At 40.7% G+C, this 14054-nt stretch overlaps 1 protein-coding gene across 6 annotated transcripts in view; it reads right to left on the reverse strand.

Moving 5' to 3' along the window:
• The window catches only part of palm2akap2 (PALM2 and AKAP2 fusion), an 89508-nt gene that overhangs the window by 72357 nt on the left and 3097 nt on the right, over positions 1 to 14054 (reverse strand). For 3 of the 6 annotated variants that reach the window (XM_019259561.2, XM_019259559.2, XM_027278632.1), the window contains exon 2: positions 4012 to 4314. In XM_019259561.2, coding sequence (XP_019115106.2) covers positions 4012 to 4314 — 303 coding nt within the window. Of the gene's footprint in view, positions 1 to 2593; positions 3367 to 4011; positions 4315 to 4514; positions 4611 to 14054 lie in introns of those variants that run through there. The other 3 variants (XM_019259558.2, XM_027278633.1, XM_027278634.1) reach the window with 3 other exon arrangements.

Here is a 14054-nt window from a genome sequence, read left to right on the forward strand (position 1 = left end):
CTAATAATTCAGTCTGCTGCAGGCATGGAAAGGCATTTCTAGCTACTTTTATTTTACTGAAAAAACTACAAGACCCTAGATAAGTTTGAAAGCTGATGGCAAGCTCTGAAATTTTATTTTTAGCCACAACTCAAACAACTTCATGAAAAGAAAAACCTAAGCGCACCCTGTAAAAATATGGCTGCAGATGGAAGCAGAGCCTCTCACATTGTTCACAATCAGAATAATTGATAATAGAATAACTCATAAACATGATTTATTGTACCAGTTTACGATAAACTGAGCTGCCCCGTGTCTGACAGTCTTTTGTCTCTCTCGTATTAAGGGAGAAGAATGCACATACATGATACATATCAATGCATGTGTATCTGCATGGATTTATAAGATCAGATTAATCATTTTTTTTATCCTGTGATTCATTTTAGAGGAGAAGCAGATGTTTTAGTCTCCGGACACTTGTGTTATCGCCACCTCAGCACGTTCTTTCTGCAACCTCTTTCTCTGAATAATTCTTCTCCTGCTATGTAGTCTGCACTCTCTCTCTCTCTCATTCAGTGTTTACAATTAACATTCTGGTATTATCATTTTTATGGAGTGGAGAAAAATCCCCACTTTTTTATTAAATATGGTTTCTAATTTGTTTGTCTACAACTGCATTAATGCTTTAAGATTTGATGTGGGGGTTTTTTTTCACTGTGTAAAGCACATTTGTATGGAATTGTGCTTATTTTCCTGATAAATCAATCAGTTTTTTATTTTTTGATTAAAAATTATATTGTCTATGGAATGTACAAAAATAATGAAACGTGCTCAATATGAATTCAAATTGCTTGTTTTGTTCAATGTATTTTTGGTCGATAAATGTCGATGGACAGACGGCCACTCATTTAAAAACATAACAATAACAAATATGCTGGTTATTTTGGTGTTCTCTCTGGTTTGCTGTATATGCTCACTTCATCCTGTCATTATTAGTCCCTGTAAGACTTTCCTGAATGTGCAATAAATAGCAACAGAGATTGGGCCATCTGCCACTGTGGTGTCTGCGCGCTACATGACCACAAATACTATCTCGTCTTTCTGCTGAATCAGTGGACAACCCTGAGAGTACGGTGTACACGATGATTAAAACAGAGCCCGCGGAACAGAGGAAAACACGCAGGAAAGAGAGGATGTGAGAGTGAATCACGGCACTGTCTCATTTTGCCAATTAAAACATTAACTATTGATGCACCGATGAAGGCTTCAGGCTTCGCTGCACTTTCTCTGTCTGCTTCTTGGGTGCGGCTCTGACAGAGGACACGGTAATCACTCCGACCTGTCACTCAAACTGCCTGAGGGCTGATTAAGACTCTTGGAGCTTGGAGGTGAACCTCAAGTTTGATTATCACTCAAAGCGGCTAACCACTCAGCATCCCCTAATCTGCAGCATCTACGGGTTTTTCAAGACTTAACCTGCAAACCAAATATGCACTGTCTGTGTGATCATCATAATAATACCATACATACCTGCACAAGGACACAGCACTGTTGGATCAAATGTGCATGCACCAGATTTGCAAAAAAAATAAGATGTTCAAGTTGCACTGGCCCGTAAATCAGAAATTTCAAGGGAACATCCACCATAAGCAGCTCAGTCGTTTCTGTAGCATACCACACAGTACACCACAGAGCTTTGAATGTTGAAGAACAACTCCCACTCCTCTGTTCTCACTACAGTATCACTGTCACTACTTCTCTCCACACTAATTCATATAGCAGCTGGTCGCTGCACGCTCAGGTGCAACAGAAGTGATTTTACAGACTTTGCCTTTTATGTCAATGAGACTCAGTCAGGAATTGACCCAGCTGACTTCTTAAGCTTTTCGCTTCATATTTCACAATGACACGGTCCGCAATAAACGTCAATGTATCTTTTCAATGGAGTTGAGGAAGGTTTAATACCGAAAACACATATGTAGCAGTCCTCATCATCGACGCTTTCCTTTCATTAATATGTTAGCCACCTGTACAATTCATACTCCGAACAAAATAGGGAGCAGCATATAAACCGTGTAATCACAAACTGCTGCTAATGGTAGCTGCTGTTAGTTGAGTTAGGCATGCGGCTAGCGGTCCTATTAGCTGACTCTGTTCAGACTGGGAGCTCAGAGCAGCACTGGGGGGGGGACGGCAAAGATTTAGGGAGACCAAAACGAGACTAAAGGTTTTGGTGAGTTTTTTGTTTCATTGAAGTGTCTTTTTTTTTTTTTTAAGATGAGTTAACAAGGTGATAACGATAGATAGATAGATAGATAGATAGATAGATAGATAGATAGATAGATAGATAGATAGATAGATAGACTTTCAGTGACAATAGACACCATAAGAATAAAAATATAAAGAACAAACTATACAGTACATAATAAAAATATCAAAAAAGCAATAGTAAACAAAATACACCTGACCTCTGCAAGACAACACAAACAGTAGACACCTTTACCATGCTGCCAAAACTGTTGTTCCATCATATTCTGCTGAAATAATTAATTTCTAGTTAATTAATTTAAAGTTTGGTATACAGCTAGTATGAAACAAAAAGCATAAATCTCACCTCTGTGTGGTCTTTCTTCACTGGGTGTCTCAGTCATGTTGTTTGACTCAAAGTAATTTCTTGTCGGGCTGTATTATTCACCTGTAATAATCTGTGTGTCTGTCAGGTGATACCAACGATGCTACAGTAATTAGGGCTCTGTTCCATTCGGGTCAAGCAGAGTCAGGGTGCTGCTGTGGGTGCATGCTGGTTCATGTGAAAGTCTCTGCTACAATAAAGGGAACACAGCCTTAATTAGTGTCATTGGAAACACCTGCACTGACCCTGTGAAGATAGATGTTGGAGGGAAAACTCACTAGCCTACAACAAGACTACAAACAACCCATAATGCAACTTTCTCTTAAAGCAATAGGCCCACTGTGTAACGCCACACCTGGCACTTGCTCCATATATAGTCAGATAATATTGTCAGTGTCAAGTGTTATGTTTGGTGCAATAGAGTTAAAGAATTGAATTGCACAATCTTGGGATGCACTGAATGCTGCTGATTCATTGTAAAATGAAGGTGAATTAATTTTTTTTTTAGATTTTTTTCTTCTCTCTTCTCTCATGCCTTTTATGGTTTGGAAATGCAGCAGAAATCTGCTGATATTGCACAAGTACTTGTGGGACACATCATCAAAGACTTGACAGTCAGCATCTGAACAGCAATCCAAAAAAACTACCAGTGTTGCACAATTCTTAACACGTTGCCAGTGATTGCTTGATATTTTGTCTTGCTGTGATTTTATGACTACTGGCGTATTAGGGATGCATGCAAATAGAAGTTTTAAGCCTTTTTTAGGTTGATTTTCCTTTTCTTTTTTTTTTCTTTTTAGATGCAGACACGCAAAACACACACAGGGAAAAAGGGGTCTGCAGCATGGCGGACTGTGCTGGCACACAGAGGATGGACCAAGCCTGCAGCCTCCACATTGACTATGCTAAAACATGCCACATCACACACACACACACACACTGATACACATTCACACATAGTATATCTGAGGAAAGAGATGGCGAGAGGTTGAATAAGATAAAGATGAAGGAGTGCAGGACTGGTTTTGGGGAAAGGCACATATAAAAGACACAAAGACAGTGACAGAAAGGGGATTACAGAATGAGACAGTTAAGGCATGAAGGGGTGATGTGCGGTGAAGTGAAAGGTTTGCAGAGAGGGTGTGAGGCTGAGTGAAGAAAAGACAGGCAGAGAGAGGAAAGGAGAGAAGAGGGAGGAGTGTACATGGTGTACAGCGTGTCTCTTTGCCAGTCATGACTGAGCAGCAGCCTCACCATGACGGAGCTCCCGTTCCCATGACAACCCAGCCTGTCAGATGGAGGGGAGAGAGGTGGAAGGGATGCAGGCAAGGAGGGGAGAGATGGAAAGAGAGATAGATAAAAAAATATATTATCTATAAAGATAAAGATCATCCACTCACGGTGCTGTTGCTGTGCCGTTCCTCTGCAAAGGTGTGTCTGACATGGCTGCAACACCCGTCTCCTCTGCTCTCCTTCCCTCTCCTCCTGCCGTCCTTTTGGCAGAGTTGTGTCCTCCTCTCCTCTCTTCTCTCTCTCTCTCTCTCTTCCTCCTCTTCTCCTCCTCCTCCCTCCTCCTCCTTATCTTCTTCTCCTTCTCCTTCTTTCCTCCTGCCTTTTCGGCGTGTGTGTGCTCGTCACGCCAGGATGTGTCAGAGCAGCTGCTGCTGCTGCTGCTGCTGCTGCCGGTCCTGCATCGCCCTGCTCTGCCAGAAGGAGGGGATGGGTGTAAGCATGTTTGTGTGTTTGTGTGTGTGTGTGTGTGTGTCAGAGAGAAAGACAGACAGAGAGAGAAGAGAGAGAGAGAGAGAGAGAGAGAGAGAGAGAGAGAGAATGGTCACTAAATGTGCAGGTGATGCTGTCAATGAGAGAGAGAAAGGATGAGGTAAAAAGATGCAGTACTTACGAGCGAGTGTGATAGGTGGAGATGAGAGAGGGAAGGAGGATGAGAGAGCAGGATGGAGAGCAAAGAGACAGCAGGGAGAGAGGGAAAGAGTGCCTTAGGGGAGTTACAGTATTATGAAAGGAGTGGCCTACCTGGCTTATTCCACTGCTATCCCTAAGAACAACCTTTCCCCTTTGAGACTGAGGAGGGATTCATTTAAAGAGGCAGAAAGGACACTCACGCCCCTATACTGTGAGAACAAAAAGGTATCTTCCATAAGTAGGTTCCAGTGTCCTGCAACATTAAATAGGACAAGTGGACTATGTTGTTAGTGTATGGTATTTTTAAAGCAGTTTGAGATTCAAAAACAATCCTGATTCAATCATGAATCTGATTTTCAAGATTCATTTTGGGCACGTCAAAGTGTCTTATTGTGGGGCTACAGTTTAGGATTCAAATCCTCCGCATCCAGATGCAGACAACTTGAAGCTGTCATGTTAATATCAATCATCCATCCTTCTATTATCCATCACTTATCCTTATCAGCGTCACAGTGGGGCCGGAGCAATTTAGAGTCACCAGTTAACTTGTGCATGTCGTTTGACTGTGGGAAGAAGCCGGAGTACCCAGAGAGAACCCGCACAGACATGGGGAGAACATGCAAACTCCACACAGAAAGGCCCCTGCTGAGGTTTGATCCAAGAACCTTCTTGCTGTGAGACAACAGTGCTAACCACTGCACCAATATCAATCAATGCCTTGTTTTTACTGCTGGATTCAGACAAAATCTAAACATAATTATAATAGAGTGTTGCAAATTACAAAAGTTCTTCAGATTTCTGTCAATGAGCAGATCAAACTAGAGGATTACATTCAGTTTTGTTTCATAAGACAGTTCTGAGTTCCATTAAGGACAAGCCATCCACAATCTTGAAAATCTGTACCCATAAACAAATATAATGTAATGCATATGATGATCTGTCTGTTAACCATCTACATTCATGCGTGAGCTGGTTGATGACATATGTGAATGCAGCCTGGAAAATCATGAAAGCACAGACAAACAGGAACAGCTGGCACAAGCTGAATCGAGGCAACGCAGACATTACAGACATTTACAGTAGAGAGTTGGCTGATGGTATTTGGCGTGCCACCTCAGACTTTAAACAGAATTTCTCTTTGCGATGCTTGAAGAGACAACAATCCATTTGCTACTGCAAGTGCGTTGCAGTGAGAGCAGTTTGGTCTATGGGGACTTCGCTTATCCAAACAAGAAGCTCAGCAGACTTTTTATTGGGTCTATAACCTGCTGGCTGTGTACTTAGCAGCAGTGACTAGAGGGTAGAAAGAAAGCAAGATCTCTTCTTCCATCCATCATTCTGCCCTTCCTGCCATCTCTTATTGCTCCGTGCATTGCTTTTTTTTATGCCCTCATTATGAGTTTCTTCCATCTTTCTTTCAACTTCTTTATAGGTAGCTTTTCCCTTCTTTCCCTCCCTCTTTTCTTCACCTTTCTCTTTCTTTTTCCGTTTCTCACGTTGCTTTTGTTGCATCCTAGATCCCTCTACTTTTTCCTTTCGCCCTTTTCCCGCTCTATTTCTCTCTCGCCGTCTTTCTCTGTGCATGTTGTCCTACATCCGAGAGCATAAATTACAGACTATTGATTAACCCTGATATGAACAGCCTGGGAATGAATCAGCGTGAGTGCAACCTGGTCATTAAATACACAGCAGAGGTCCAACATTAAGTGTACTTTAAATATTCATAGGTTCATTAGATTAATAACACATTGGTTTTATTTCAAAGCAAAGTATAGTAAGTAAGTATAAGAAGCAAAAGGAGCCAAATGGAAAGGAAGAAAAGAACTTGAGTGTTTCAGTGCGTCTTGTTTTGTACCAGCACTAAATTAAGCAACATGTCATTCCAAAGCTCAAAGGATAAAGTGAAGGTCACATCTCTTCACATTCCTGGCAGTCACATATTTAGAAGTTTACTCCTGTAGGACCTTGTAGGTTCCTTCCTAACTTATCTGCCTCTCCTCTCCCCCCTCCCTCTCTCCTTCTGTCTCTCTTTTTCCCTGCCTGACAGTCCATGTTGAGCCCACGGTTATCATATTGTGTGGTATGCCAGTTATGCCGAGGCTGCTCTTCAGGTTTAGGTAGCGACCTTAAATGGGCATCACACATGCACTCTCTGCCCTGCAACACTCACTTACTCCCACACTGCTTTTGTGTGTGTGTGTGTGTGTGTGTGTGTGTGTGTGTGTGTGTGTGCCATGAGAGTTGTCAGTGTAGACAACCTGTTTCATATAGTAATACAGTTAAAGTACAGACTGTATTTATAATAATTAATCACATGTAGCATCATCAAGACATCAAGACTTCAGTCAGATTATGTTTAAACTGGTCATGCATTGCACAGGCATGTAATACTTTTACCATAGAAAATGTTGTGTGTAATCCTTTATGATAGTACTCAATGTCCTTTTTAAAGTATGGAGTATACTGCCATCTTGTGGGTTTATAATACCATTTAAAAATATGACTATTAGTGCTATGTAGTTGTTGTATGGATGTATGTTGCAGTGTTAGCACTATCTCCTCACAGCAAGAAGGTTCAAACCTTGGCTGGGTTTGCATGTTCTCCCCATGTCTGGGGATGAGCTGGCGACTTGTCCAGGGTGTACTCGGCCTCTCGCCCAAAGTCAGCTGGGATAGGCTCCAGGCCCACCATGACCCTGATGAGGATAAGCGGTTACAGATAATGGACAATGGATAAAAAGAAATAGGTACTGAATGTCTGTTGAGTAAATTATTCAAAATATTGGGTGGGATTCTTGCAGAATTATGAAACATACTTAACTTATTATATCAAATTATGTGTTATGTTTATATAAGTTATGTTCCGTTACATCCTGTTTCTTTTTAGCTCGAACACACTCTAACACTAACAATATCAAACAATTATGTATAGAAGTGTTTTGAAGATGCATGTTATGAGGCAGAAGAAGTTTTGTGTTGTATAGACTAAAAAAAAAATGTGTTTTTTTTTGTTTTGTTTTTATTCTGCAGGGGTTCTAATATGTTTTACATGTAAAATAGGGCAGGTCATGTTTATCAAATGATGTATACAACTAACAACAGTTCCCTTGTTAATTTGCATGGGTTCTCTCCTTGCAGTAGGTACTTGGAGAGACACGGACCATAGTTGGAAACACCTGGGCCCAGAGATAGAGACTATAAAACTCCACCTCACTGACTTGTCTCTCTCTGTGACAGTCTCTGTCCTCCTCTCATGCTTTTTGTTTTTTTTTCATTGATTCATTTCCAGCAACATCTCGCACTCCCTACACGATACACTTATGCATGCACACATGCACCCACTGATGTACTGATAAACACACCTCATTGCCTTCAACCCACATCTCCCCATTGTTTTTGTTATGGCCTTAGAGCCGCGTCGTGACACAACTACCATAATAAAATGATAAGCAGTGACTGCACCACCAGACGTCATTCGGTAGAGGGCACTGTTGGTCAAAGTTTAGTAAAGTAAAAAGTAAAACAAGAACATATGATATATTTTTAACAGATTCTAGTATTTTATTTTTTATCTTTTATCTTTGTGTTTCCTGTTGTATATCCCCATAAATGCCTTAGCTATGTTTGTGGCTTCATTGAACTGAGAGTAGAGATAGAAAGAAATGTAGGACAAGATTCTTTTACATTTTTCTGCTTATGTCTTTGCAGTGTATAGAAATGCATCTAAATTAACAACTGAATTAACAGTGACTGAAAACTACAAACTCTTTTAAAACATGTCAGTGAAAAATATAGACATGAAAGGACCTGATCTCTCTGCAAAGACATCCACAAATCCTCAGGTTGTGATGCCCTTCCAGCAATACTAGTATGTCAAATTCCTGTATTGTTTAGGTAGACAGAAAGACTGACAGACACATAAATATAGAAATATAGACAGAGTGAGTTAGTGGGCTTTGGTCGTTGATCCAGAAAGTCTGTCAGCTTAGATGAACCAGCAACACCACAGGAATCACGACTGGGATTTACTCTGACCTACTTCAAAAGGGCTCCAAACTCTTTTACTACACCACACTCTTCTTACACAGGGGACAAAAAAGGCTTTAAAGCAACACTGTGTAGAAATGAGTATTCTGGCAATTAAGCACCCCCAGTTAGAGTGCAATACTACTGTCTAGACAGCTGTACACGTGACTTTGTTACGTTCCCTTACTTATGATCAAAAACAAAGCAAGTCGACAATTTTGCAAACACATCCAAGCATCAACCAAGTGCAACAACACAAGACACGAGCAGCCAGCTAATATTACTTAACAGCATCTGTCTTTTAGTCGTTAGTCTTTAGTCTAGAAGAACGGCTGCGTGACCCACTTCAGTTGTGCAAATACGTGTGTTTGCCAAAATGGTGGTGATAAACAATTCATTAACATCCCTTGCATGGTTTGTGTGATGATGAAGGATGATGACATCCCTCTTGTCAGTTCAAAGTTATTAAGACAAATGAAATATTAAACAAAAGAGCTCAGTTCTCTGCTGCTGCAGCTACAGCAGGAGGTGAATCTCACTGAGATTATAAGGACCAAATTTAACAATGTTATAAATAAGTGACAAACAGGATGGGATAAAACAACATTGTGTAACATAAACGTGTCAAAGGTTTGTGCAAATGTATTTCATAGTTGTCTACTTACTGTCAGATTTCCATAAGATAATGTTAATGTTAATGTTTTCACTTCAGGGAAATCTCAGACATGTTCCAAACATTTTTATGGGGTTCATTAAAATCCAGACAATTTCCTTGACCCAAAAATGAACCATATCATCCCATGGATGACAATCCATCTCTACATTTCCTTCCGCTCCTGACTTCTGGTCAGTTTCTGTCAGATATGATTTCACATGGTCAAAAATAAACCTCCATGCTCAAACCTAAAAAAAAAATATGATCCAGCTGCAGTCTCAACAAAAACTATAGTGAATTATGCCCTACATCCTGGGAAGTGACATGGGGAAAATCTGCACATTAAATAGATATTACAAGCTTTGTTTGCATATGAATATACAGAGGGATATTTAGATTACAGTCTTTCTTATTCTGTATTCATAGTGCTAGTCGTTTGGTCAAACTGGAATACTGAAGCTCATTTCTTCCACTTGAAACATATCAGATATAAATGCCTTATGCTGCAGCCTGTGTTTATCAGACATTATGGTCTAGACAGAAACAACAGGCATCTGCTTAGAAAAAGTGTTATTTTTAATAGGTTCTACAGTAGTTGATAGACGAGGGAGGCGTCAGTTTGAACCTGTTTGGGTGAAAGCACTGAGCTGTCATTAGTTTTTCCTTACAGCTTTCACACTGTTATAACACAACAGCTGTTCAAAAACCATCAAATTCCTCTGAAATGATCAGCCAGAAACTGTTTCTGGATAAGTCTGAGACCCGGAATAGTCCAAACAATTATAGAATTAAGCTTCATTGTATCATCCTCAATGCCCGATTGACCTCATGGTTCGAGAGTTTTAAGAAGTGGCGAGTTAATTGACTATTGACCATGTTTTTCAGGCTAAAGGCAGAAAACTGAGCTTGTGTGCTTGGCCTGGCTTTGTGGGTACTGAGGTTGGGTGAGGGGCAGCATGAGGTTATATTAGTCATCATCGGTGTCCAGCTGAGTTGAACATTTTTCATATGAGCAGTGTGAATAAAACATCAGAGAGGAGAATTTGTCCTTGCAGACCACTGACTGGCTAGCCAGCCTTAGTAGACACACACAAAGATCATGCTAATAGCTCGGTTCAGAGCATGGGGGTGGTGTATATATGTATAGGAGAGTGGGGGAGATATTACAGAGCTCTCTGTAAAGGAGGAACATTTGGGAAAGCCCTTTTAGTATTTAACTGGGAAATCCCAAGCAGTGGTTTGGAGGAGGGGAAGACGTACAGGAATCATTTTGGGGAGAACCCTGGGAAGCGCTATGAGTGCATGTGCATATGTGTGCATGCACTGGAGAGTAAATGTTTATTTTGGGTTTAATGTATTTGTAATTGTGATTTTTGTTTATGTGTGTGTGTGTGTGTGTGTGTGTATGTGCATGTGTGTGCGCAGCTGTGGCACGCAAAAGAAGGCCAGGGCCCCCGAGACAAACGTGGCCGATTACCCGCTCGGTTGCCATGGTGACGGGGAGATGGGAAAGGCTCTGTCGGAATTGCCATTAAAATGGAGAGCAGCACACCACTGCATGCCTGCACGCACGCACACACACACACACACACATACATGCACACAATGTATTCACATGAAGACAAAGCGAACGTACAATCACTCTCACACACACACCAGCGTGAGCGTGCACGCACACAGTTGTAGCATTGTTGTGGTGTTTATTAAATGGGATGTGATTGGTGTGTTGGAATGTGCAACCCAGCCACATCAATATCACAATTAACAGCTCATAATTCCCACAGGCACAGGTGTGTGTGTGTGTGTGTGTGTGTGTGTGTGTGTGTGTGTGTGTGTGTGTGTGTGTGTGTGTGTGTGTATGTATGTGTGTGTGCTTGGCCAATATTGAAATAGTGCTGTGGAAGACGAAATAGCTGGACCCAGCAGGTTACTTAAAGAGAGAGCGAGCTTGTGAATGATTTGACCAATGAAATCTAGTGTGTGTGTGTGTGTGTGCGCGCGTGTTAGTGCTACTGTATTTTAGTGATATCTTTGTGAATTTCCTGAGAGTGAGCACTTTTTTTTTTTTTTGCTGAACACAATATTTCAGCTGGACTTTTCACTTCTTTAAAGAGCCATTTGATGGTTTAGATTCAGGTTTAGGTTAAAGTTACAGATCAGAGCATGTGTAGGTGTGATGGTTAACGTTGCTGTGAGAGATTATGAAATTGATCATGTCAGTAAGGATCCTCATACTGTAAGGAAATGGCAAATTGCTGTTGCTAAGTAATGTATATTGAATTTTCATCAACTTTAAGCTAAGATAAAACTTTATTGATCCCAAAACAAGAAAATCCACTTGGTACAGCACCTCACAATATACAGGGTGGATACTAATAATACTAATAATACTCTATATAAATACTAAATCAGGTGACTCAACTGCTAGATTGGGCCCCTAACGTACAAAAGGCTGCCTCCTTCCTGCAGCGACCAAGTTCCGACTAGTTAGGTAACTTGCTATAGCTGAAATTGTCACATGGTCTAACTTCACCTATTGTCACAGAAACAATACAATCCCACTTATAGGAGACCAAAATGATATTTATCCGCAGGGTGCCTTAAGTGGGGCTCAGTAATTCAGGAGCCTGTCTCCTTTAGTTACTGCTGCTATAAGCTCGCAGTTCTGCACAGATGCAGTTTGCAATAATGATTTACTGCTTCACATATTTTGTGGTTTTTGAGACAATGCCCTCGATTTCAAAAGAGGTGTTTAAATGTGATATTGTATTGACAGTATTATTGAATTATACATTGGATTAAGTTCCATTTCTGCTGTGTTCTGCACGTCCACGGTCAACGTCACAATCTATGATTTAAATGTAAACACAAGGGCCGAAATGAGCTTTCTCCGTCGGGTGGCCGGGCTCAGCCTCAGGGAGTTTGGAGTAGAGCCACTACACCTTTGCATCGAAAGGAGCCAGATGAAGTGGTTCGGGCATCTCATTAGGATGCCTCCCTTTGGAGGTGTATATAGCCCATCTCGCCTGGGATCGCCTTGGGATCCCCCAGGAGGAGCTGCAATGTGTTGCTGGGGAGAAGGGCACCTGGAGTGCCCTGCTAAACCTGCTGCCAAAGATATGGAAAACAAATCAAATTAAGGTACAGAGGTATAAGAATAAAACTATCATCACGTTTCGATGTGTTAAATTGTTATTATCAGAACTGTATTCATTAAATTTTATTCATTTTACTGCTTAACTTAAAAAAAACTGAGCAACAATGAGCACACTGTTCAATCTAGTGGACAGTTGTTTTCCCTCAAGAATTTCACAAACTGACCTAAGACCAGGGACTGACTGGAAAGCGGGCTGTTTTGCTGCTTCGGTTTCATACGTACATGGACAACCAAGACAGATGTTAGATGTATAATTAACTGTTCATATTTTCAAACAGTATGTTTTACTTTTAGTATTACAAAGTAAATGTCTGTTGGGCTGACTAACAATTTAAGTTTGGCGATTGTAACACCATCTCAGCTAAGTTTGGTTAGGTTGTAAGCTTGTTTGAGTGTAGTCTTCCACAGATCTGATACTCTGGCCTGTACTCTGATATATGAGGGGATATAATAGCAAGTGTTGTTTAATTTAACTTGTAACCCCACACAATAATGTAGTATCAATTGCTACATGACCTTGACAGTGATTACTAGTGTAGACACTAATAGGCCTTATTAACTGGGCATGATAACATTGCAGCGTAAGTTACACAAGCATGGTTTAATCTATCCTTAGGGTTCTACTCTCTTTTCATTTTGGGAACATTTTAAAAAATACACCAGCCTCCAAACTCATACTGGAGCTCTTTACACACCACTTCAACATCTGGAGAAACCCAAAGCTCGACAGACTAGCTTGCAGTTAGTTTTTAAGCTATAATTGGACAATTGCTGTTCAGGGGAGAATGTAGCTATAAGGGTTAATGCTATTCCTTTGCAATAAGACAGACTGGCTGAGGTGGGTATAAAACCAGGTGGAAAAACAGATTTTTTCACTACATAAACTCATTGATAAGAGTGCTTAAATATATCGTTGTTTCAATCAGTTTCCGGGAAATTCAGATCAAACCTGCGAGTCATGTGGCACCTTGGTACAATTACATTACAGAAATTAGAGCAATAATTGTGCTGTGATGTTTGTTGATGTTTAATTCCTTATCCTGCTGCTTTACATTGATGGTTTTGACAGTGGAGCAATGTCCCTGTGTTGGAATCCTTAAGGCACGAGTGCAATGGTTTATGTGTGTCTACCCATAGCATAATCAGTCTGCTCACCCGTCATTAAAGAGAGGTTAAACTACATGTTGTAGAAAACCTCAGGGGTAAATGCCTGATTCCCAGCTGACTTGCATGTTTGCTCTACCAAAACAGAAAATGAATACAAGGAAAGTGATTTGTTAACGAAATCGCCAGTGGTAGGAGGAAGTCTGCAGCCCTGATGCATGTGTTTGTATACATATATACATCTGTTTCTCTCTTTGTCTTTGTGTGTGTTCTTCAGTTGACTTGTGTGTTAGACCTAATAGATTCATGTTGTTCAGTTGTGCCCAGGGCCACAGCAGCTACTGTTGCTTTACTGCCTGCATAATCCCTTTTTTTTCAGTCTCTGGATCCTCCTGCCTAGCTTTATTTCATCCTCCTTTCTCTCTTCTTAGATTCTCTCTCCTTAATTTAGGCTGCACCTCCCACTCCTCTCTCGTTGGCATAAATTCTCATAGACAAGGGAGATGTCTTTGTAGTCTTGACTGCCTTTACTCCCAGTGTTGTTTAAATGAAATCACTTATTTAAAGCCTAAATATAT

This window comes from Larimichthys crocea, chromosome IV (assembly GCF_000972845.2).
Source record: "Larimichthys crocea isolate SSNF chromosome IV, L_crocea_2.0, whole genome shotgun sequence".
Lineage (NCBI taxonomy): Eukaryota > Metazoa > Chordata > Actinopteri > Sciaenidae > Larimichthys > Larimichthys crocea.